At 37.9% G+C, this 27,747-nt stretch overlaps 1 protein-coding gene across 1 annotated transcript in view; it reads right to left on the bottom strand.

The window, feature by feature from the left end:
* The window catches only part of EBPL (EBP like), a 50,575-nt gene extending 26,306 nt beyond the window's left edge, over nucleotides 1–24,269 (bottom strand). The window contains 2 exon segments of the mRNA XM_017679833.2: nucleotides 22,616–22,805; nucleotides 24,214–24,269. Coding sequence (XP_017535322.1) covers nucleotides 22,616–22,805; nucleotides 24,214–24,269 — 246 coding nt within the window.
* Between the last annotated feature and the right edge of the window lie 3,478 nt (nucleotides 24,270–27,747).

Below are 27,747 nucleotides of genomic sequence, written 5' to 3'. Positions count from 1 at the left end.
ACACAGGAGCACCTACATATGTGAAACAAACACTAACAGAATGAAATGGGGAAATAGAATTCAATGCATTCATTTTAGGAGACTTCAACACTCCACTCACTCTGCAGGACTTATCAACCAGACAGAAAATAAGTAAGGACACAGAGGCACTGAACAACACACTAGAACAGATGGACCTAATAGACATCTATAGAACTCTACACCTAAAAGCAACAGGATACACATTCTTCTCAAGTGCACATGGAACATTTTCAAGAATAGATCATATACTAATTCACAAAAAAGCCTCAGTAAATTCAAAAAGACTGAAATTATACCAACCTGTTTCTCAGACAAAAAAGGTATGAAACTAGAAATAAATTACACAAAGAAAATGAAAAATCCCACAAACACATGAGTCTTCACAACATGCTCCTAAATAACCAATGGATCAATGACCAAATAAAAACAGAGATCAAGCAATATATGGAAAAAAATGACAACAATAATTCAACACTACAAAATCTGTGGGCTGCAGCGAAGGCCGTGCTAAGAGGAAAGTATATTGCAATACAGGCCTACTTCAGGAAAGAAGAACGATCCCATATAAGCAGTGTAAAGTCACAATTAATGAAACTAGAAAAAGGAGAACAAATGATGCCCGAAGTCAGTAGAAGGAGGGACATAATAAAGATTAGAGCAGAAATAAATAAAATCAGGAAGAATAAAACAATAGAATCAATTAAATACCATTTGACCCGTGAATCCCACTCCTTGGAATTTACCCAAAGAATACAATTTCTCAGATTCAAAAAGACATATGCACCCCTATGTTTATCGCAGCACTATTTACAATAGCCAAGATATGGAAGCAACCTAAGTGTCCATCAGTAGATGAATGGATAAAGAAGATGTGGTACATATATACAATGGAATACTATTTAGCCATAAGAAACAAATCCTACCATTTGCAACAACATGGATGGAACTGGAGGGCATTATGCTCAGTGAAATAAGCCAGGCAGAGGAAGAGAAATGCCAAATGATTTCCCTCATCTGTGGAGTAAAACAATGAAGCAAAACTGAAGGAACAAAATAGCAGCTGACTCAAAGACTCCAAGAAGGAACTAGTGGTTATCAAAGGGGAGGGGTGTGGAAGGATGGGTGGGGAGGGAGGGAGAAGGGGATTGAGGGCCATTATGATTAGCATGCATAATGTAGCCAGGGTTGGGGGACACAGGGAAGGCAGTATAGCACAGAGAAGACAAGTAGTGACTCTATAGCATCTTACTATGTTGATGGGCAGTGACTGTAATGGGGTATGTGGTTGGGACTTGATAATGGGGGTAATCTAGTAACCACAATGTTGCTCATGTGATTATATATTAATGATACCAAAATAAAAAGAATCGGTGTAAAAAAAGGTATGCAGTTAGTACTTTTAGTAATGGAAGCCAATCTTACTGAGCAAGTAGCATACAACAACAGAATATAACTGTGAGTACTCACAAAAGGTTCAAGCTTTGAGGGAGAGTTTTTAAAGTACTTTATAACTACTCATATGTAGCAAGAAAGGAGAATTTTAACTCCAGGTGGGTAAGGACTGCATGCCTTAATGACCATGTGCAATTTGCTTGGCTGATAAACTGGATCTGAGGGAGGAAACAAGAAAATTGTGGTTGTCCTGAATTATTAGCCCAGATCTTGGTAGTTTGCCCAAATTGGAAATACGTGTATCCTGTTCAGGCATTCCACTAAAAGCCTACCCTTCCTTTCTATCAAATTTGCCATTGTAGACCAGGTCACAGAGGAGTATATTCAACTTGCTTACAGATCTTCATTCCCTAGTAAACTAGCACATGGTCGAATGAAGGACCTTTCTTAGATATCTAAAAAAAAAAAAAAAAAGTGTTGGAGGAGGAGGTCCAAGATGGCAGCCTGAACTACCTCCTCCTATGTATACACCAAATCTACACTTACACAGAGCAATTCATCCTGAAGAAGCACTGACAGCTGAGTAAACACATTATGCACAATGAGTGATAAAGAGACCACATAAAAAACAGCAAGAGAGATGGACACAAAGTAAAGATGGGAAACCCACTCTCAACGTGGCAACCTGAAGTAAGGAGGGACATCACTGAAAAACCCATACACAGTTTCACCTTCCCTGAGGCACAGGGACAAAAAAGTTGCTTAAAGGGAAGCTAGACTAAAAATGAAGAAAGAGAAATTATAAAACTAGTATAAAAGTAGAGCACCCACCAAAAGGTGGGGGAACTGCTAGAACTCTCTCTGGGATTGGAGTTGACTAACAGTACTTGACAGTCAATTGCAAACACCATTGTTTATGTTCCCCCTGCACATTGATAGTACTGACAGAAGCAGGGTTCTAATGCCTATACCATCTCCAGATGTCCCCTACGGTGACCCCTAGCTCATGCCAAAGTGCCTGCTCAAGATCCAACAGCCCCACCCACCCAGCACAAGTTCACACTGGCACTCTCCCCTTTCATGCCACTTTGGCCCCCAGCCACCTAACCAGGATACCCCCTGGCCTAGCACATACTGAGACGCCCTAGGTCCCCAGCCAGCTTGCCAGGGTGCCCTATGGCCCAGCACTGCCTGAAACCACCACTAGCCTTCACTTTTCTGGCCTCCAGCCAACCAACATGTGCAGAGTACACAGGTGACATGCCTACACTAGGCCACTCCTTCAAGACTGGGAAAGGTAGCTGTTTCATCTAAATAAATAGAAATAAACAGAGAAATTTAGGAAAAAAGAGACAAAGGAATATGCTTCAAATGAAAGAACAAGACAAAACTTCAGAAAAAGAACTAAACGAAATAGAGTTGAGCAATCTTCCTGATAAAGAGTTCAAACTAATGGTTATAAAGGACACTTGGACGTGAGAGAACAGTAGATGAATTCAGGGAGGATTTCAACAAAGAGACAGAAATATAAAAAGCACCTATCAGAGCTGAAGAATTCAATAAATGAAATGAAAAATACACCAGAGAGAATCAAGAGTAGGTTAAAGTATTCAGAAGAAAAGATCAGTAGTCTGGAAGACATAGTGGCTAACACTCACGATGAACAGCAAACAAAAAAAATTTAAATAATTGGCAAAGGTTAAGGGACCTCTAGATAATATCAAATGTACCAATATTCACATTATTGGAGTCTGAGGAGAAGAGAGAAGGAAAGGTGTGGCAAACTTATTTGAAGAAATAATAGCTGAAAACTTCCCTAACCTGGGGAAGGAAACAGACATCTAGGTCTAAGAAGTAGAGAGAGCTACAAACAAGATGAACCCAAGGAAGTCTATACCAAGGCATCTAATAATTAAAATGTCAAAGATTTTTTTAAAAAAGCAGCAAGAGAACAGCAACATGTTACATACAAAGAAAATCCCATAAAGTTTCCACCTGATTTTTCAGTAGAAGCTTTACAGGCTGAAAGGGAGTGGCATGAAAAATTCAAAGTGCTGAAAGGGAAAAATCTGTGACTATGAATACTTTACCCAGCAAGGTTTTCATTCAGAATGAAAAGAAAGATAAAATATTTTCCACATATACTTAAGTTGAAGGCATTCATTCCCACTCTACTGACTCTAGAAGTTGAATATTAGAATACTAGACACAAGAATATTATGAAAGAAAAATATATCATTGATAAAAGCAACATATAGTAAAGGTACTATAAAAGCAACATATAGTAAAGGTACTATATCAGTCACTTAAAAGTTAATATGAACATTATAAGACCAAAGTAGTAAAATCAATTACATCTAAAAAGTTGGGTAGGGTAATCACTATATAAAAAGGTGCAAAATAAGACATTATATTTATAAAACAGGGAGAAGGGGGAGTGAAAATATAGTGCTATTAGAACGTGTTTGTACTTAAGTGATCACCAACTTAACACAGACTGTTATATATATAGGATGTCATATATGAGCCTCATGGTAACCACAAACCAAAAACATAACAGATACAGAATAAGTAAAGAGAAAAGGATCTAAGCATACATTAAAGAAAGTTTATCACACAGAAAGGAAGACTGAGCAAGAGAAGAAGAAAAGATCAGAGAAGAACTATAAAAACAACCAGGAAACATTTAACAAAATGGCAATAAATTACATACCTTTCAATAATTACTCTAAATGTAAATGGACTAAATGTTCCAATCAAAAGACACAGGGTGGCTGAATGGATTTTTTAAAAAGACCCATCTATAACCTTCCCACAAGAGACATGCTTTAGAAACACACAGACTGAAACTGAAGGGATGGAAAAAGATATTCCATATAAATGGAAATGGAAAAAAACCCCTGAGCTAACAGTATTTATATAAGACAAAATAGACATAGAGACAAAGACTATAAAAAGAGACACAAAGATATCATACAATAATAAAGGGTTAAATCCAGCAAGATAAAACAATTGTAAGTATCTATGCACTCAACTAAATATATAAAGCAAATATTAACAGACATAAAGGGAGAAATTAAGAGTAATACAATATTACTAGATGACTTTAACACTCCACTTACATCAATGGGTAGGTCATTCAGACAGAAAACCAATAAGGAAACAGGGATGTACGACACATTAGACCAGATTTACTTAACAGATGCATATAAAACATTCCAACCCCGAACAGCAGGATATACATTATTTTCACAATCAAATGGAATGTTCTTTAGGATAGATCACATGGTAGGCTACCAAACAAGTCTCAAAAAATTTAAGAGAATGGAAATCATGTCAAGTATCTTTTTCTGACCACAACAGGAAAAACAAAAATCAGTTACAAGAAAAACACCTGGTAAACCACAAACATGTTGGAGGCTAAACATGTGAATAATAATCAAAGGGTCAAAGAAGAAATCACAGACGAAATGAAAAATACCAGAAAACTAATGAAAATATAAACAATGTTTCAGAATCTCTGGAAAGCAACAAAAACAATTATAAGAGGGAAGTTTATTCAATACAGGCCTACATCAAAAAGCAAAACAAATTTCAAATAATCTAACCCTACACCTAAAGGAACCAGAAAAGAACAAACTCCAAAGTTAGTAGAAGGAAAGAAATAATAATGATCAGAAAGGAAATAAATGAAATAGACTAAAAAAACAATACAAAAAATGATGGCTCCATGAATGTGTGTGTGTGTATATATAGACACACACACACACACACACACACACACACCAAAATGCATTGAGCTGTATAGTAAGATTTGTGTTTATATACATACATAAATTTTTAAAAATATTAAATAGTTTGTAAAAGAAAAAAATGAATGAAAGTAAGAGCAAGTTCTTTGAAAATATAAACAAAGTTGATAAAAGATTAGTTAGATTCATCAAGACAAAAAGAGACAGAACTCAAATAAATATAATCAGAAATGAAACAGGAGAGTTACCACTGACACCACAGAAATACAAATATTATATGAGGTTACTATGAAAAATTATATGCCAACAAATTGGACAACCTAGAAGAAATGGAAAATTCTTAAAAACATGCACCAGAAAGATATAGAAAATCTGAATAGACTGATTCCTAGTAACAAAACTAAATGTGAATAAAAAAAATTGCAACAAACAAAATTCTAGGACCAGAATGGCTTCACAGGTAAATTTTACAAAACATGTAAAGATTAATACCTATCTTCCTCAATTCCAAAAAACTGAAGAGAAAGGAATGCTTTGAAACCTATTCTAGGAGGCCAACATTACCCTGATACCAAAATCAAACACACTACATAAAAAGAAAATTATGGACCAATATTCTTAATGAGCATAAATGTCAAAATCCTCAACAAAAATATTACTAAATGGAATTCAAAAACACATTAAAAGGATTATTCATAACTAAGTGGGATTTAATTCAGGTATGCAAGATGGCTCAAAATCCACAAATCAATGTGACATATCACATTAACAAAAAGGATAAAAACCATATTATCATCACAATGGATGCTAAAAAACTTTTACCAAAATTCAACATCAATTCATGATAAAAACTCTCAATAATGTGGGTATACAGGGAATACACATCAAAATAAAAAGGCCTGATATAACAAGTCCAAAGTTAACATCATACTCAATGGTGAAAAGCTGAAAGCTCTTTTCTCTAAGAACAAGAACAAGACAAGCATGCCCACTCTCACCACTTCTATTCAACATAGTGCTGGAAGTCCTATCCATAGCAATCAGAAAGAGAAAAAGAAATAAAAAGCAACTAAATTGGTAAGAAATGTGTAAAAAATGTTACTACATACAGATGACATGATACTGCATATAGAAACCCTAAAGGCTCTTCCAAAAACTACTAGAACTAATAAATGAATTCCGTAAAGTCACAGGATACAAACTCAACATACAGAAATCTGATGCATTTGTATATACAAACAACAAAATGTCAGAAAGACAAATTAAGAAAACAATATCATTTACAATTACATCAAAAAAAATAAAATACCTTGGAATAAGTCTAACTGAGGTGGTGAATGATCTCTACTGTGAAAAATATAAGATTTTGATGAGAGAAATTGAAGAAGACACAAATAAATGGAAAGGTATTCAGTGCTCATAGATAGGAAGAACTAATATTGTTAAAATGGCTATACTGCCCAAAACAATCTATACATTCAGTGCAATCTCTATCTAAATATAGATGTAATTTTTCACAGAACTAGAGCATATAATCCTAAAATTTGTATGGAATCACAAAAGACCCCAAATAACCAAAGCAATCTTGAGAAAGAACAAAGCTGAAATACCTTGCTCCTTGATTTCAAACTATACTATAAAGTTATAGTAGTCAAAATTGCATGGTACTAACACAAAACAGACCTATCAATGGGACAGTATAGACAGTCCAAAAATGAACCCATGTCTATATGGTCAATTCATGTATGCAAAAGACACAAGCATATACAATGTGGAAAAGGCAGTCTCTTCAATGAACGGTGTTGGGAAAACTGGAGAGCTTCATACAAAAGAACAAAGCTGCACCACTGTCTATATCTCACACAAAAACAAACTTGAAATGAAAAAGATGGATTCAAGATGGTGGCATGAGAGGTGAGACAGAGAATTCCTCCCAAAACCACACATTGTGTGAAAATATAGTTAATACAACTAGCCCTAAAACAGCAACAGGAAAGAAGGCTGCACCAGACTGCCTGAAGACCTCATGAACAGAGCAGATCTCACGAAACAGGGTAATGTAGGAAAGCCTTGATCCTGTGGGACACGAGCCCTTTCCCCACCCCAGTTCACCAGCAGGAGGAAGAGAAATGGAGCAGGGAGGGACTGGAAGCCTAGAACTGCTGAACACCCAGCCCTGGATGTCTGCATTGGAACACAGACCTACATTGTGTGCTGCTCTGGAGATTATTGAGGTTGGGGAGCTGGGACAGGTGGGTGCTTGAAAGACTGAGATTCTGGCTATTTGTGGAGGATGGGGATCCAAATCTGGCTGCTCTGGGACAGAGGAAAGGCAGGGGGTCTCAGAAGCTTCCTAGCAGTGAGAGGGCTGCTGAAGGGGTGGGGTTTGCATGGAGCTTGCTATGTGGGAGAAGGGATAGGGGAACAAGGTTGTCTGGGTGCACTCTGCCCAGCAGGTTGGGAACTTTGAGGAGCTTCAGGAGCCCCATCCCACTGGCTCCCTACTCAGCTCCAAAGCCCCCCAGTGTGACATGCAGCCTGCTGCACCTTCCTCCTGGCCTGCTGGCACCTGCTCACAAACTGGCAGTCACTGCGCTGGTGTTAGGCCAGCCAGAGGGAGGGCCCACCTACAACACCTAGAGATGCCAAGCACAGATGCTTACACCTGTGTGCTTGGCCCACTGGCTCTGATACTGGAGAAAGGTGCTGCAGCCGGAATCAGGAAACAGCTCTTTCCTTCCCCCAGGCACCAGAACCGCTCCCCTATGACCCTCAACTTCACTCTCAGAGCTGAGCAGCTCCAGAGAGTGGAGCTTCTGGGCACTAGAGGGCAGCACACAGAATTATGTAACATCAAAGGAACCTGGTTCAGACCAAAATATCACAAAGCTCAGAAAAAGGCCCAAATGAAACTGAAATCACCAATCTTCCTGAAAGAGAGTTTAAAATAAAAATTATAAACATGCTCATGGAGGTATAGAAAAATATTCAAGAACTCAGGAACGAATTTAAGATGGAGATTCAATCATTAAGAATTTTCATATCTGAAATGAAACATACAATGGAGGGATTTAAAAGCACATTAGATGTAGTAGAAGAGATGGTAAACAGGATAGAAATTAGAGAAGAGGAATACAAAGAAGCTGAGGCCCAGAGAGAAAAAAGGAACTCTAAGAATGAAAGAAAATCGAGAGAACTGTGTGACCAATCCAAACGGAACAATATCCACATTATAGGGGTGCCAGAAGAAGAAGTGAGAGAAAAAGAGAAAGTGTTATTGAGGACGTAATTGCTGAAAACTCCCCCAATCTGGGGAAGGATATAGACTCTCAAGCCATAGAGGTGCACAGATCTCCCAACACAAGGGACCCAAGGAAGACAACATCAAGACATATAATAATTAAAATGGCAAAGATCAAGGATAAAGACAGACTTTTAAAAGCAGCTAGAGAGAGAAAAAAGATCACATACAAAGGAAAACCCATCAGGTTATCATCAGATTTCTCAACTGAAACCTTACAGGCCAGAAGGGAGTGGCATGATGTATCTAATGCAATGAAGCAGAAGAGCCTTGAACCAAGAATACTCTACCCAGCAAGGTTATCACTTAAATTTGAAGGAGGGATTAAACAATTTTCACATAAGCAAAAGCTGAGAGAATTTACCTCCCACAAACCACCTCTACAGTGCATTTTGGAGGGAACACTATAGATGGAAGTATTCCTAAGGCTAATAGATGTCACCAGGGAAAATAAAACCACAGCAAAGTAAAACAACTAAACACTAAGTAGATGCAAAATCAAATCAACTACCCCTAAAGTCAACCAAGGGATAGACACAGATTACAGAATGATACCTAACATATAAACAATGGAGGAGGAAGAAAAAGGAGGGAAAAAAGAAGAACCTTTATGATGTGTTTAAAGTAGCATACAAAGTGAGTTAAATTAGACTGTTAGTTAGTAAGGGAGTTACCCTTGAACCTTTGGTAACCACGAATCTAAAGCCTGCAATGGCAATAAGTATATACCTATCAATAATCACCCTAAATGTAAATGGTGTGAATGCATGAATCAAAATACATAGAGTGACTGAATGGATTAAAACACAAGACTCCAGCTTTGTGAGCCACGATGGTGGTGTGACTAGGGCAGCAGAAATTTCCTCCCAAAACCATACATATTTTTGAAAATACAACAAATACAACTATTCCTAAAAGAGAGATGAGAGGATACAGTACAATAGCCAGGCTACATCTACATCTGCGAGAACTTGGCATCTCACAAAGGGGATAAGATACAAGTTGTGGTCTGGTGGGACCCGAGTGCTCCCCCCACCCCAGCTCCCCAGTGGGAGGAAAGGAGTCAGAGTGGGGAGGGAGTGGAAGTGCAGGACTGCTAAATAACCAGCCCTAGTAATCTGCACTGGGAGTGCAGACACACATTACATAGTGTGCTGGATATTAGGGAAATGGAAAAGTAAAATCTGTGAGCAGGTCCCTGCAGCTGACTCACCTGGCCTGCAGCTGGCTCACCTGGGACAAAAGAAAAGCAAGTGCTTTTTGAAAGTCTTAAAGGGACAGGGGCTTCACAAGAGACAAAGAAGGATATTACATAATGATAAAGTAGTCAGTGCAACAAGAGGATATAACTATTTTTACTATCTGTGCACTCAACACAGGATCACCTACATATGTGAAACAAATACTAACAGAATTAAAGGGGGAAATAGAATGCAATGCATTCATTTTAGGAGACTTCAACACACCATTCGCTCCAAAGGACAGATCCACGAGACAGAAAATAAGTAAGGACACAGAGGCACTGAACAACACACTAGAACAGATGGACCTAATAGACATCTATAGAACTCTACACCCAAAAGCAACAGGATATACATCTTCTCAAGTGCACATGGAACATTCTCCAGAATAGACCATATACTAGGTCACAAAAGAGCCTCAATAAATTCCAAAAGATTGAAATCCTACCAGCCAACTTCTCACACCACAAAGGCATAAAACTAGAAATAAATTGTACAAAGAAAACAAAAAAGCTCACAAACACATGGAGACTTAGCAAATGCTTCTAAATAATCAATGGATCAATGACCAAATTAAAACAGAGATGGAACAATATATGGAGACAAAGGAAACAACAGCCCAAAGCCCCAACTTCTGTGGGAGGCAACATAGGCAGTTCTAAGAGGAAAGTATGTAACAATCCAGGCCTTTTTAAAGAAGGAAGAACAATCCCAAATGAATAGCTTAAAGTCACAATTATTGAAACTGGAAATAGAAGAACAAATGAGGCCCAAAGTCAGCAGAAGGAGGGACATAATAACAATCACAGAAGAAATAAATAAAATTGAGAAGATAAAACAATAGAAAAAAATCAATGAAACCAAGAGCTGGTTCTTTGAGAAAATAAACAAAACAGATAAGCCCCTAGCCAGGCTTATTAAGAGAAAAAGAGAACCTACACACATCAACAGAATCAGAAATGAGAAAGGAAAAATTACAACGGACCCCAGAGAAATACAAAGAATTATTAGAGAATACTATGAAAATCTGTATGCCAACAAGCTTGAAAATCTAGAAGAAATGAACAACTTCCTAGAAAAATATAACCTTCCAAGGCTAACCAAGGAAGAAACAGAAAATCTAAACAGACCAATTACAAGCAATGAAATTGAATCGGTAATCAAAAAGCTACCCAAGAACAAAACTCCCAGGCCAGAGGGATGCACCACTGAAATCTACCAGACATATAGAGAAGACATAATACCCATTTTCCTGAAAGTTTTCCAAAAAATGGAAGAGGAGGAAATACCTCCAAACTCATTCTATGAAGCCAGCATCACTCTAATACCAAAAGCAAAAACCCCACCAAAAAAGAAAATTAGAGACCATTATCGCTGATAAACATAGATGCAAAAATACTCAACAAAATATTAGCAAACTGAATTCGAAAATACATCAAGAGGATCATACACCATGATCAAATGGGATTCTTCTCAGGGATGCAAGGATGGGACAATGTTCAACAATCCATCAACATCATCCACCACATCACCAAAAGAAGGACAAAACCACCACATGATCATCTCCATAGATGCTGAAAAGGCATTCAACAAAATTCAACATGCATTCATGATAAAAACTCTCAAGAAAATGGGTATAGAGGGCAAGTACCTCAACATAATAAAGGCCATATATGACAAACCCACAGCCAACATAATACTTAACAGTGAGAAGCTGAAAGCTTTTCCTCTATGATTGGGAATAAGACAGGAATGCCCACTCTCCCCACTTTTATTCAACATAGTACTGGAGGTCTTAGCCATAGCAATCAGACAAAACAAAGACATACAAGGCATCCAGATAGGTAAAGAAGAAGTCAAACTGTCATTATCTGCAGATGACATGATATTGTATATAAAAAATCCTAAAGACTCTACTCCAAAACTACTAGAACAAATATCTGAATTCAGCAAAATTGCAAGATACAAAATTAACACACAGAAATATGTTGCTTTCCAATATACTAACGATGAACTAGCAGAAAGAGAAATCAGGAAAACAATTCCATTCACAATTGCATCAAAAAGAATAAAATATCTAGGAATAAACCTAACCAAGGAAGTGACAGAATTTTACCCTGAAAATTACAAGACACTCTTAAGAGAAATTAAAGAGGACACTAACAAATGGAAACTCATCCCATGCTCTTGGCTAGGAAGAATTAATATCATCAAAATGGCCATCCTGCCTAAAGCAATCTACAGATTCAATGCAATGCCTATCAAAATACCAACACCATTCTTCAATGAACTGCACCAAATAGTTTTAAAATCCATATCGAACCACAAAAGATCCCGAATAGCCAAAGCAATCCTGAGAAGGAGAATAAAGCAGGGGGCATCTCACTTCCCAACTTCAAGCTCTATTACAAAGCCACAGTAATCAAGATTATTTGGTACTGATAGAAGAACAGACCCACAGACCAGTGGAACAGAATAGAGAGTCGAGATATTATCCCAAACATATATGGTCAATTAACATATGATAAAGGAGCCATGGAAATACAATGTGGGAAATGACAGCCTCTTCAACAGCTAGTGTTGGCAAAACTGGACAGCTACATGTAAGAGAATGAAACTGGATCATTGTCTAACCTATACACAAAGGACGTCAGCAGTAGAACAAAAAGACATCCTACATTATGGGAGAATATATTCATAAATGACATATCCAATAAGGGGTTGACATCCAAATTATATAAAGGACTCACACACATCAACAAACAAAAAGCAAATAAGCAAATTAAAAAATGGGCAGAGGAGCTGTACAAACACTTCTCCAAATAAGAAATTCAGATGGTCAACAGAAACATGAAAAAGAAGCTCCACATCATTAATCATCAGAGAAATGCAAATTAAACCCACAATGAGATATCACCTCTCACCAGTTAGGATGGCCAACATCGAAAAGACAAACAACAACAAATCTTGGGGAGAATGTGGAGAAAAAGGCACCCTCCTACACTGCCAGTAGGAATGTAAATTAGTTCAACTATTGTGGAAAGCAGTATGGAGGTACCTCAAAAAACTCAAAATAGAAATACCATTTGACTCAGGAGTTCCACTCCTCAGAATCTTCCCTAAGAATGCAGCAGCCCATTTTGAAAAAGACATATGCACCCCTATTTTTATCGCAGCAGTTTTTACAATAGCCAAGAATTGGAAGCAACCTAAGTGCCTATCAGTAGATGAATGGATAAAGAAGATATGGTACATATACACAATGGAATACTATTCAGCCATAAGAAAACAAATCCTACCATTTACAACAGCATTGATGGAACTAGGGGGTATTATGCTCAGTGAAATATGCCAGGCAGAGAAAGTCAAGTATCAAATTATTTCACTCATCTGTGGAGTATAAGAACAAAGAAAAAACTGAAGGAACAAAACAGCAGCAGACTCACAGAACCCAAGAATGGACTAACAATTACAAAAGGGAAAGCGATTAGGGAGGAAAGGGGAAAAAGGGGCATCACAATTAGCACGTATAATGTATGGGTGGGGACACGGGGAAGGCAGTATATCACAGAGAAGACAAGTAGTGATTCTATAGCATCTTACTACGCTGATGCACAGTGACTGTAATGGGGTATGTGGGGGGCACTTGATAATGGGGTGAGTATAGTGACCATAATGTTGTTTATGCAATTGTACATTAATGATAGCAAAAAAAACCTTGAAATGGAATAGACCTAAATATAAGACCTGAAACCATAAAACTCCTAAGAAATATATATAGGCAGTAAACTCTTGAACATTGACATCAGCAATTTTTTTCTGGATATGTCTCTCCAGGCAAGAGAAACAAAAGCAAAAATAAACAAGTGGGCCTACATCAAACTTAAGAGCTTCTGCACAGCAAAAGAAACATCAAAATAAAAAATCAACCTACTGAATGGAAGAATATATTTGCAAATGATATATCTGATTAGAGGCTAATATCCAAATATGTAAAGAACTCATATAATTCAACACCAAAAATCCAAAAAATCTGATTTGAAATGGGCAGAGGGCCTGAATAGACATTTTCCAAAGCAGAGAGACAAATGGCCAACAGACACATGGAAAGATGCTCAACACCTCTAAGCATCAGAGAAGTGCAAATCAAAACCACAAAGAGATATCATGTCCCACCAGTCAGAGTTGCTAATATCAACAAGACAAGAAATAACAAGTATTGGTGAGAAAGTGGAGAAAAGGGAACCCTTGTGTACTGTTGGTGGAAATGTAAATTGTTTCAGTCATTGGAAAACAGTATGCAGACTCCTCAAAAAATTAAAATTATACCTACCATGTGATCCAGTAATTCTAAGAACTTATGCAAAGAAAACAAATCACTAATTCAAAAAGGTATGCACCCCTATGCTTATTGTAGTGTTATTTACAATAGCCAAGATATGGAAGCAACCTAATTGGCCATTGATAGATGAATGGATAAAGAAGATGTGGTATATATACATAATGGAATATTACTCAGCCAAAAAAATAATGAAATTTTGCCATTTGCAACACCATGGATGGACCTTATAGGGTATTATGCTTAGTAAGTCAGACAGAGAAAGACAAAAAATACATGAGTACACTTACATGTCCAATCTAAAAGACAAAACAAATGAACAAACAGAAACAGACTCATAAACAGAGAGAACAGACTGGGTGGTTGCCAGAGGATTGGGGAGATGTGTGAAATAGGTCAAGGGAGTAAAGAGGTACAAACTTCCAATTACAAAATACAAGTCTTGGAGAGGAAATGTACAGCACAGGGAACATAGTCAATAATATTGTAATATCTTTGTATGGTAACAGATGGTAATCATTGTGGTGGGTATTTCATAATGTAAATAATTGTCAAATCACTTTGTTTTATACCAGAAACCAATATAATATTGCACATCCACTACACTTGATTAAAAAAAGGGTTAGAGATGTTCTATACTGTGATCATGACAGTGGTTACACAAGTCTATACAACTTACAAAATTCATCAAACAGTACACACAATGGGGTAAATTTTATTGTATATAAATTACAACAATAAAGGTGGAGAGGGGCAAAGAGAATTTAGGAAAGTGGCTGGTTACCATAGATATATATATCCCAATAGTTTTCATTTATAGAAACAGTAAGTCAGTAAAAATTCAAAAGAAAAATATCTTGTAGTAACACTAAAATATAAAATATTCATAAGTAAATTTTAAGACACCATAACAGAAAATTTAAACAAATTGAGACTCAGTTCTTAGATGAAGAGACTCAGTATTATAAAGATATCATTTAACCTCAAATTAATCTGTTCATTTAAGAAAATCCCAAATCAAATTCCAAGATTTAGAAGTTGGAAAAGTGAATCTAAAGCTCATATGGAGAGATAAATAAGATATTTCAAAGTATTTGGAAAAGAGTGGTAAAGGTTAGCTTTATCAGAACAGATATTGAAATGCATTATAAGGTTAAAATATAAGAAATAGTGTGGTCAGAACTGAAACCAAAAGATTCATGAAATAGAACCGAAGTTTTAAAATAATGTATCTAAGCATATAAAAGGCTTCAGTATATTATGAAGGTAGAATTTCAAGTAAGTGGAGAAAGAATGGATTCGTTAACAAATGGAGCTGAGATTTTTCCTGGCCAAAAAGAAAAAAAGACTGCACAATAAAATGTAAGTGAAATTAAGGATAGATGAACAACCCCACAGTAAAATGAGCCGTAGGAGATGGACTCCCAGGATCTAAAGCCCAGATCCCTGTCCCAAAGCCTGGCACAGAGGAGTGGAGTTGCCCACTTTCAAAAGGCATGAACATTTGTCTGAGGGTATCTATCAGCTGTCTTCAAGATGCAGCAAAGAGATGAGTATCCTTCTTGTGGATATCATGTAACTCTTCTTGGTTCTCATGAGACCCTACAAAAGAAACCTCTAATAAATGAGGCTGAATTTCCCACTCCTAGATAGGATAGCTTTCCAATTCAATTTATTTATTTACTTTTTATTTTAATTTTTTAATTTTGGAATCATTAATGTACAATTACATGAATATTATGGTTGTTAGACCCCCACATTATCAAGTCCCCATCACATACTCCATTACAGTCACTGTGCATCAGCGTAGTAAGATGCTATAGAATCACTACTTGTCTTCTCTGTTACACTGCCTTCCCCATGCCCCACCTCTATATTATGTGCGCTAATCGTAATGCCCCTTTTTCCTCCCTTATCCCTCCCCAGTCCTTTTCCCTTTGGTAACTGTTAGTTCATTCTTGGGTTCTGTGAGCCTACTCCTGTTTTGTTCCTTCAGTTTTTTCTTTGTTCTTATACTCCACAGATGAGTGAAACCATTTGATACTTGTCTTACTCCACCTGGCTTATTTCACTGAGCATAATACCCTCTAGTTCCATCCATGTTGTTGCAAATGGTAGGATTTGTTTTCTTCTTATGGCTGAATAATATTCCCTTGTGTATATGTACCACAACTTCTTTATCCATTCATCTACTGATGGACACTTAGGTTGCTTCCATTTCTTGGCTATTGTGAATAGTGCTGCGGTAAACATTGGGAAGCATATGTGTTTTTCAAACTGGGCTGCTGCATTCTTAGGGTAAATTCCTAGGAGTGGAATTCCTGGGTCAAACGGTATTTCTATTTTCAGTTTTTTGAGGAACATCCATACTGCTTTCCACAATGGTTGAACTAATTTACCTTCCCACCAGCAGTGTAGGAGGGTTACCCTTTCTCCTCATCCTTGCCAGCATTTGTTATTGTTTGTCTTTTGGATGGTGGCCATCCTAATTGGTGTGAGGTGATACCTCATTGTGCTTTTAATTTGCATTTCTCTGATGGTTAGCAATGTGAAGCATCTTTTCATGTGTCTGTTGGCCATCTGAATTTCTTCTTTGGAGAAGTGTCTGTTCAGCTCCTCTGCCCATTTTTTAATTGGATTATTTGCTTTTTGTTTGTTGACGTGTGTGAGCCCTTTATATAATTTGGATGTCAACCCCTTATTGGATATGTCATTTATGAATATATTCTCCCATAATGTAGGATGTCTTTGTTCTACTGATGGTGTCTTTTGCTGTACAGAAGCTTTTTTGTTTGATATAGTCCCACTTGTTCATTTTTGCTTTTGTTTCCCTTGCCCAAGGAGATGCATTCAGTAAAAAGTTGCTCATGTTTAGGTCCAAGAGATTTTGCCTATGTTTTTTTCTAAGAGTTTTATGGTGTTATGACTTACATCCAGTCCTATTTATTTTTATTTTTTTCAGGTCTACTAATATAATTGACATATAAAATTGTAATATATTTAAAGTGTGCAACATGATGATTTGATATGCATATACATTGTGAAAAGATTCCCACCATTGAGTTAATAAACACATCCATCACCTCATGTATTACCTTTTAAAAATTTTTGATAAAAATAAAAGAATAATAATATGGGGGGCACAGGGAAGGCAGTATAGCACAGAGAAGAAAAGCAGTGATTCTATAGCATCTTACTATGCTGATGGACAGTGACTGTAATAGGGTATGTGGTGGGGACTTGATAATGGGGTGAATCTTGTAACTGCAATGTTGCTCATGTAATTGTATATTAATGATACCAAAATAAAAAATAAAAGAAGAGCTATATCTCACATGACACATTTTGCATTTAAAAAATTTTTCTCCTTAGATATACTTTTTGACCCAAAATATCAGTTTTTGAATTTGTCCTACAGAAGCAAAGATACCTATTTAAGGACGTTTATTGATACTTTTTTATTTTTTAGTAGCAAAAAATTAGAAATAACCTGAAGTTGCATGGATGGTTCAATTTTCCATTCTATAGAATAGCATGCAACTATTAAGGAAAAGAGTATTTTGGACTGGGTCCCCCCAGAAGGCAATACACTATGTCCTACTTTCATGGGGACTGCTGTTCCAGGGAGGCTGGAAGCAGGTAGAATGGGAAATGAGACAGAGAAGGAGGACCAATCAGATATGAAGTTGCATCACTGAGTTTTGCAATTTAGGAACACTGCTTAATAACAAGCTTCTTGAGGTGTCAGTCTTGAATTTTTCCAGCGATTGTATGAATTTCTTCTCCAGGGAGTCCATCTTGGGGCAGCAGGGAGAAAGAATTTATCCTATGGCTCCCACATATCACAGTCAAAGGTTCATCCCATGGCAGGTATGTGGGAGCTGAGTGGGTCTTAAGGATCCCACCTGAGCAGCATCCAAGAGGCTGGGAAGGAAGTGGGAGCAGGTGTAATCTGCATGGGTTCAAATGAAGTCAGAGTTGGTTGATGTACTGGTGGCTAGAGCACAGCAGATCACCAGGGTCAGATGAGGCCAAGAAGACGTGAGCCAGTGCAAAAGAGGTAACTGATACAATAGTGATGGCACTGGCATGGGTTTGAGAAAGTACCTGATGGGAATATAAGTGGCTACTATCTTTCTGGATTGCTGCTTCTTTTAGACCCAGCAACTGTACTTTCAGGATTTTTCCTGAGTAAATGACTAGACAAGTACATGAAAATGCACAAGAAGCCTTGTATGTAACTGCCAGCAACTGAAAAGAGCCTGTAAACCCAAAAATTAGGGACTGTTTAAGCAAAGTATACATAAAGTATAATGGAATCCTCTGCAGTTATTTAAAATTATGAGGCAGTTCAAGAGATATTGATATGGATAGTCACTGAACATAGTTTAATGAAAAAAGCAGGAAAGAATTTTGGTAAAAAGAACTCTGAAAAACATTTATCTGGATATATGCTTTCATATAAATTCTAGAAGACTATTCTTAAGAATACTAACAATAATTATGCTTGGTAATTTTATGTTTTTTCCTTTTAGATACATAAATGTTATATGTTTCACAAATGATCATAACAATTTAAATAAATTTTGTTTTAACAGACTGTCTGACAGAGAAAAAACTCACTTTTTGATATCTGAGCAATTTGAGACTTAAAATTCAAGTGACTGATAACTATATCAAAGATAGACTCATTCTCCCATTCATTCAGTATTGACAAATATTCCAGAATAACGCCTACAAACAAGGCACCATCCCAGGTACTGGAGGCAGAGGAAGACTAATAAAATAGTTACAGATTGTTATAAGTGTTACAAAGAGAAAAAGGCAAGCTATTTTCCTAGAGTATCTTTTACATTTTAAAGGAAATAAATTTTAGTAGCATTAAATTTTTTGGAAGTCTTCATGTATTTCCTTCTTTTACAAAAGATTTTAGGTCAATTATAACATTCAATAAAATGGTAAAATATAAGAATTTTTAAATATTAGTTATAAAAATATAAAAATGCAAAAGAATCCAAATCAGGGGTCAGTAAGAATGTATATATGCAGACCACCTTTTGTTGTTATTATAGAGGCTAACGTGGATCTGAGTTTCTAAGCAGCAAGAAGTGAGAAGAAACACTTATATTGTTCTTGCTGTTAGAGAGGAATAGACAAGTCAGATTTTTAAGAGAGTTTAAGCTTTTCCTAGCACTTATATGCAAAATAAATTTCTCAAATGGGTTACACTGAGAATGACATCAGTAAATACTATTCTTCATACCAAACAAGAGAAACTCTGCTATTTCATAACTGAGAGGACAAGGGCTGTCCATTTGGCCTGTTGTCAGCACAGCACCTGGAACCAGAGTAGGCATTCAAGTATCTGTGGGAATAAGGAACAGCAGAATAGGATATTCTGAGCTGTGGCTACATAGATATCCATACCTACTGTTAAAGTGACATGTCTTGTTCATGATGTTAAAAAACAAACTGAAATCTTCTCAAGTACAAGGGCTATCCACCCACACCCTAAAAAAGAGACTGTAGGTCATCTGGAGGACTTCCCAGGGCTTGCAATTTGGTACCATTTCTCAGCTTATGTTAGCTTGGGTTCTCCAAAGAAACAGAATTGATGGGATGGAGAATCATATCATATAGTATATCGCATATGTAAGATGTAAACATTACATACAGTTGACCCTTGAACAACACATTTGAACTGTACAGGTCTGCTTATTCACAGATTTTTTTTCAGTAAAGATATTGGAAAATATTTTTAGAGATTTGCAAAAATTGGAAAAACATTTTCTTTCTTCTGGCTTTATTATAAGAATACAGTATATAATACATATATAAAGTATGTGTTAATTGACTTTATATTATTGGGAAGGCTTCCAGTCAACAGTAGGCTATCGGTAGTTACATTTTAGGTGAATCAAAAATTATAAGTGGATTTTTAACTGTACAGAGGGTGAGCACCCTCGACCTCTGTGTTGTTCAAGAGTCAGCTGTATATGGAGATTTATCATAAGGCTTATTTTATGATGGAGGCTGACAAGTCCCATGATCTGCAGGGTGAGTTGGCAAGCTGGAGACCCAGCAGAACTGATGTTGTTCTAGTCTGAGTCCAGAGGCCTGAGAACCAGAACCAGTGTTGTAGTTCTAGTGCAAAGGCCCTAGGGCTCAAGACCTAGGGAAAGCCATTATTTCAGTTTGAGTCTGAAGACAGGAAAAGCTAATGTCCCAGTTTGAAGGTAGTCAGGCAGGAGGAATTCTAGCTTACTCAAGCAAAAGTCAGCCCTTTTGTTCTATTCAGACCTTCCTTTAGCTGATTGTATGAGGCCCACCCACATTTGGAAGGGCAATCTGCTTTATTTAGTTTACCAATTTAAATGTTAATTAATCCAAAAACACTCTTTCAGAGATGCTCAGAATAATATTTGAGCAAATATCTTGGGCATCTGAAATCTTCCCCCTGGAAATATCTCTCATAGTTAGCTTTCCTCCCCATTTCAATCTTTCATTTCACTCCTAGAATACTGCAATTGCTTTTATTTTTTTTTCTCAGTATATTTTTCTTTCTTTTTTTATTAAGGTATCCTTGATACACACTGTGATGATGGTTTCACAAGGAAAACCACATTCTCGTTGGACATCAAAGGGCTGAACTATTTCTGGGAATGCTCGGCTTAAAACTGTGTCCAATAGGGAAGCTCTGCATTTGATGGTGGCCAACCAATCCAAACATCTCCTTCCATTTGAGGAGTAAAATTTAAAGGGGTGAGGAGCCCCAGCTCAGGTTCTAGTGTGAACAAGTGAGTTGTGGTTTCAATTCTCCACGAGGCTTTACATTCCAATGGTAGCTCATGCCACATTTCTGGGTGTTCTTGCAATAAACTCTCAACCAAAGATAATATGGGCATGCATTTTTCTTGCAGACTTTACCCACTTCATTCAAGTGTACTCCTCGTTGATCTCTAAGTGTACAAAGATGCTAGCTGAAGTACTGTGTGTAAATAGAAAAATAAAGACTTGCCCATTAATATGGGCTGTTCAAATAATCATACATCATCAATTGTAAGACACATCCCAATTTTGGAGACATATTAGTAAAATAGCCCACGGTGGTTATGTCATTGATTATCCTAATATGTGCAAAAATGTGCATTTTTAGAATTAAAGAGCTAAGGTATGACTCATAGAGTGGAATCTTTTGCACCTTGGACAGGTAAATGGCAGGAGATATGGAGAACACTTCCTTCAGAACAGGGATGGGAGAGAGCAGAGCAATGACTTCATGCATCGGCACTGTGAATGGAGATGTCTGTGATGCTACTTGTAACAATCTGTGCTTGAAAAGTAGGCTTTATTTTAAACCAGGTGGTGGACATACGGGTATGTGTTTTAGTATTTTTTACTGTTTTTGCATGATTAAAGTATGCTGTAATACACTTTTCTTTAAGTGGGCCTAGCAACCTATTTTACTGCCCTGTTCTTTGGGAGACCCTTTGTTCAATGACAGCTTAAAAATCAGTTCCATAAATAAAGGAGTTGAAGGGAATATTCAGTCTCTTATTTCCAAACATCATCTCAGCAACATCTGGTCCATGCACACATCCAACTGATAAACATCTACACACTAGATCATTACTGTTTTTCTCTTTCCCCATATCACAGACTTTGGCTCCATACTAGTTGCCTATAGCCTAGGTTTAAGCAAGGTCAAATTTGCAAAAAAGATATTTTGGTACAGTTATAAAAAAATCGTAAAAGTGAGCTGGTGAGGGAGAGGAGCATTTCAACAGAATTCCCTTAAATATAACCCTACTGGCTTTTTATAGTGGGTTGAACTTTTAGGTATGTTATTTCCTAAAACCTGTGTCAATATGAAGAGTACAACCTTTGGAACCAGATTAAACTAACAGAATCATGCTAGCTGTGTGGCACTGTCAAGCCACCTAACTTTGGAGGGCCTGTTTTCTCCTCTGTAAAATAGGGATAACAATAACTAGCTTATGGAGTGTTGTATAGATCAGAAATTTTAAAACAGTTCTGTGCCTGTCACACAGTCGTTATCCAGTAACTGGTGATTACTCCAAGGGCACATGGAGTTTTGGGGTTTTTGCTTTGGTATTGGCCCTGAATTTGGTGCGTTGAGCCTCTTGCCTCTCCCTGCTCCTTCTGGAGCGCTCAAAAACTCTCATCAGTTATTTTCAGTTCAACACTTACTGTGTAGGTTACGAAGTCAAGTAAGCCAAGGCCTTTGAGTAGCTTACGACCAACAACATGGTAAAGAAATAACAATTTTCAGAGTTTTGAGTTTTGTTTTTGACTTAGTAGAGGAATTGGCACCGCTGGTGATGGTGCGCTTTTTACAGACTTGGGAACTCGGAGGGATGCAGCACCTGGTCAAAGGCCACGAGCACCTCGGCCTCCTGGGACCTCAGGGGACTCCTCAGACTTCCCGACAGGGGCTGGATGGCCAACCGTCCCCGTCCTTTTTAGGAAACTCCCTGGGACGAGCGAAAGAGGGGTCCCAAAGGACGCCTCCACCAGTGTTGTCGAGGCCTGTGGCGAAGGTACTTACCAGTGCGAAGTGCACCAGGGCGTCGTAGCAGAGCCAGTTGAGCACCCCGCGGTCAGCCGCCTCCCGCCTGCGGCCCAGGCGCAGGCCCAGGGCGCAGCCTGCGGTCAGCAGCGCGGCGCACAGCAGCAGCGAGCCACCCGCCAGGGCCCTCAGGCTGAGCACGGAGCCCGAACTTCCTCCACCCGGAGCCCTAGCTTACTGCTCGGGAGGCTGGGGTACCCTGGAGTGAGACGACGGGGAGGGGCCACGAGGGGGCGGGGCTGAAGGGACAACTCCCCTCCGTCCTTGTTTCTGGGTTGGACAGTGGAGGCCCCAGATTTTCTTGAGTCCAACTCGCTTAACTGCCTGGGCACCAAACCTGCTCCCTGCCCAAGCCCCAACGACTGGTAACAGAGCCACATCTTTTGATGCGGTTTGGCTTTTAGCAAGGTTCAAAACTTAAGCCACAAAGTGAAGTTCAGATGGCAGGAATTTTGCCAAGACTGGAGAGAATTTTAGGGAGCTAACAGACTGAGGAGAATCTTAGCAACAAAAGGTTGTTCTAATTAGGCCCTTGCAAATCTTGCACCAGAGGTGAGGGCCAAGGGTGTTTTCAGCCACTAGCAGATTTTTTTAAAGGTTATGTTTTATTTGCTGATTAATGGACACATGGCAATGTAATTTATTTTCAAGTGTTTTCTTGAAAGTCTGCTCATAAAAATCAGGAAAAGTTGGAAAGACTGTTAAATCACTGAAACTTTATATCTTACACAATCTTGTTTGTACAAAAATACAAGTTAAATATAAACAAAGCAATGATAAGTTTATGCAAATCTGTTTTATGTGATCTTCAGTTATATATAAAAGTTTCTTGGTTTGGTTATTTGTGAAAATATTCCAACACTTTTTTAAAGCCCTTGTGGCTTACTCTGACCCAAAGGGGGAGAGGAGCAATAGGCCGTATCAGTTTGGCACTAAATACTTTCACTTATTATGTTTTATGTAACTTCACAACCCTAAGAAGTCAGTGTGTGTTTTCCTATTGTATGATGCGAAAACAGGCTCATATTCAGGAACTTGCCCAGAGACTTGCCTGAGATTAAGGAACTGAAGTGAGACTGGGTGTCCCCAAGGCCTTTGCTTTTTGATCCTGCACTTTTGTTATCTTAATAGAGAACTTTATCCCTATCACCATGTTAACCTTTGCAAGCTCATCCTCTACTGCCTACCCCCTAAATGTTGGAACTCCACAACTCAGTCCTAAGCCCTGTTCCCACACCAAATGCTAGACACAGGTGGTCTCATCACACCCCTTGCTTTAATAAACACAGAAATAGATGGAGGATTCAAATCTCTAGCACATGCCTCCCCTCTGAGCTCCAGACCAGTACTTCCAATTACTCTACTTAAAGTCATTTGGATATCTAACATGATCCAAACTGAACTCATCACCCTCTTCTCCCTATGTCTTGAGTCTCGTCCAGTGTTCAGTATTTCGCTACCTCCATTCATCAGGACCTCTACACATCACTAAACCCAAACTGCAATTCTTCTCTTTATCAGCCAGTGGTTGTCATTAAACACGGCTCTTCTGTCAGCACTCTTGTGTGATGACTTACCAAAGAGTACTATCCTTTATAGGATTTACTAGGCTTTGGGGGCTGACCCCTACCATCTCTTTAGCCCCTTACCTGCCCCTAATCCTTCTCCCCATTATTATCCTTGCTCTAGTTATACTTGCTTTCTTTTCACTCCCTTGAACCCATGGTGCTTCCTATATGGCCTCTGTACATGGCTTCTCTACCAGAGAATTCCAGTGATTTCCAGATTCCAGTGAACCTGCCCAATTAATTCCTTTTTCTTCACCACCATCAGGTGTGAAGTTTGGAGAAAACTTCTCTGCCTGATTACAGAACCTTCTTCACAGAATTATTGGTACTTTTAATGTGCTCATACTAGTGGCTGGCACTTGGTAAAGGCTCATTGCCAGCCAATCATCACCTTCCCAAGTAGGCCAATTCCCTGTATCTCTGTGTGCTTCTTTTTCATCACATTTGTCATATAACTTGTACTTTTATTCTTGTGTAAGTATCCTGTGTCCTAGTTGAAAGTACCTGGCATGGGATAGGGGTGCTCAAGAAATATTTGCATGTTTCTAAAGGTTTAGTTAAATTCTTGTTTATAAAAGGCTTCAAAGAAGTGGTAAGGATATAAATAATGGAATCTGATCTTACTATGAGGAAAACACCAGAAATCAATGACATTTATAAATTCTTATATTTAGTTTTGAAAGTGTAAATGCCCAACTCCTGGATCAAAGAGAGCTAGTTGAAGGCAAAGGGAGCTGAGGCTGCTACTTGAACACACATCCAATGACACATCTAAAAACAACTGAAATAATCTCCACAATAATAGAATTAAGTGTCCAGATAATGGAACGCTTCCATTCCACTGCACCCAGAAACTGGTCACATCACATTCTATTCTTGGGGTCTTTAGAATGCATGAAGCTGAAAGGAGCCAGGTCGAGGAGTGATGTTATTATGAGGAAGGCTGAAACGCACAGGCTATTCAGGCTGAGAGAGCTGGTAAGAACTGATCTCTCTCTTCTGCTACCTGGGAATTACAAAAAGTACTCAGAATCAAGAATAGTTTATAAGTTCTTTAAAAGCACTGACTTTTGCTCTGCAGTGAGACCTAGTATCAACTAAAGCTACTGAATAAAGGAGAATAGCTCACTTGGAGTGCTTCATCCTTTGCTTCTCAAACTCTTGTCTCCTACTACTGCAGGAATGTTTCCATAAAATCTGCCTCAAATATCTGATTTTACCTTTAAAACACTATGCAAAATGTGTCCTTTACTCTGTAACTTAGGCATCTATTACCATAAAACTGTTTTACTTACCATCAAGTAAAACTGCTGTCCCATGAAGACGTGCCTTGTTTATCCTGTGGCTTCACACATTGCTTGACATTTTGGCCCCATGTATCTTGCGGTACCATAGCTTGAAATAAGAGAATTACTCAAGAGAATAGATAGCAATTTGTTAGGAATATTGTAGAAGAAATTTCCTGCAGGGGAATATATTCTTTATAGCAGGGCTCAGTCATAGTTCCCCTGCTTTTAATTTTTAATACACTTGTAAGTTTCCTGATGGAACTCTCACAATGTTTCAAAGATGTGTTTTTCAAACTATGCTGTTATTTTCTGGTCCAACCCCAGCTTTCCCAGAGAACTTAAAAGACCTTCCATTAAAAATGTCAAAAAAAACACTGCTACAGTAGGGCAGTGTTGAGATTATGGGCAGTCAACATATTTGATTGTTATACACACCTTGTTTTTTAGCCACAGGATAAACTTTAGAGGGTAACTAGTTACTCCATATTCCTTTCTATCTAAAAAGATAGATCTGGCCATCTATCTTTTTACAATAGATGGGGTTCAGAACTAGCAGGAGTTCACACAGATGGGTGATTTGGGAAATGCTCTTAGGTCTGGCTCTGATTTCTACTAAACTGAGAATAAAGAAAAGGCCTATTTCTGTCTCTTTATCTAAAGCACCTGATGAAAGCAGGGACTGTTTTATACAACAACAAGGCATGATGTAGGCTGTCTCATTTGAGTGAAGTTTTCTACAGGAATTGATTTAGGCCAATGGTTCACACCAGAGGCAATTTTGGATCCCAGAGGACATTTGGCAATGCCTGGAGACGTTTTTGGTTGTCAGGACTAGGGACTTGGGGGGGGGGGTGGAGAGGTGCTTCAGATAGGTAGTGGGTAGAGCCTAAGGGAGCTGCTAAACATCCTACAGTGTGCCAGAAAACACCCGACAACAGAGTCATCTAGTGCACAGTATCAGTAAGAAACTCTAATGTCAGCCCGAGATAGCTGAAGGATTTCACAGCAAATAGAGAAGCTAAGGGTGTGAGGAGGTTGCACTCTCACAATCCCTTTTCTCACACTTTCTCCTGATATAGCACTGTGGCCCACCCCAACCCACACACAGTGGTATGTTTAGATAGAGCTCTACCTATATACAGTACTTTTTGAGATTCATTCTACTGCTGCTCTTCAGTTATCTAATGAAGTACAACACTTAAAGGAAGAGTTCCTTTTAAAGTTTATAGAAAAATGAGTGGTACAGTACAGAGAGCACTCCTTGGGTTATCTGTCTTAAGATCTACAGCTTTATGTTCAGAAACTATACTCCCCTACTCCAAATAACTTTTATTAAAATCCCTCAGATCAACTACAGTTAAAAAAATTCATAACCACTGCTGTAAGACAATGGACATTCATCAATTTTCACTTGCAATAATTTAATAATCCCTTGAAAAGGACAACCCTTCTGAAGGAAATTATGGCAAGATCATATAGCACTATCACATTTATTTACTTATACAGCAACTTTCTTCAAAAAATAATTTGAAGTGGTATTATACAAAAGTAAAAATATTTGTATATTAAAAAGTTTAGCTGTTCTTTTGTTCTTTTAATTAATTGAATATTTCTTTTAGAACCACAACCTCTACCTAGCAGGTTAAAACTCCCAGGTTTACTTCAATTACTATTTTCCATAGTTAATTGTTAAATAGAGTTTTTTTTCCCCATGAATGTCAGAATCACACTATTTTCTCAAATGGCCTTTAAGTAAGTGATGGTATTTAAACCTGAGATGTACAGACAATGTCACGTGATAATGAAGGCAGAGATTGGAGTAATGCAGTTACACGCTGAGGAACACCAAGGATTACCAGGAAGGATCCTCACCTAAGGCCTGCGGAGAGAGCAGGTCCCAGCTATCACCTTGATTAAAAACTTCTAACCTCCAGAACTGTTTAACAGTAAGTTTGTTTTGTTTTAAACCATCTGGTTTGCGGTACTTTGCTATGACAGCTTACGAACCTAAAAAAAGTTCTGGTAGTTATTTATCACAAAATATTCTTTAAAATCTAGCAGTGTTATTTATTGGTCATCCTGGTTGTTTAAAGTGGAAAGGAGGTATTAAAATACCATGAAAGAGTAATTTATGATTCACCTCCACAGTGGCTGATGTTTGAAAAATTATTCCAAATTTAAATTTAACCAAGCAGAAAACAAAACTAGGAAATTAAGATACTTTTAGAAATAAGTTCTTCCATGTTCTATCGTA

This window comes from Manis javanica, chromosome 9, assembly GCF_040802235.1.
Source record: "Manis javanica isolate MJ-LG chromosome 9, MJ_LKY, whole genome shotgun sequence".
Lineage (NCBI taxonomy): Eukaryota > Metazoa > Chordata > Mammalia > Pholidota > Manidae > Manis > Manis javanica.
This window is presented reverse-complemented; position numbering and strand designations above follow the sequence as displayed.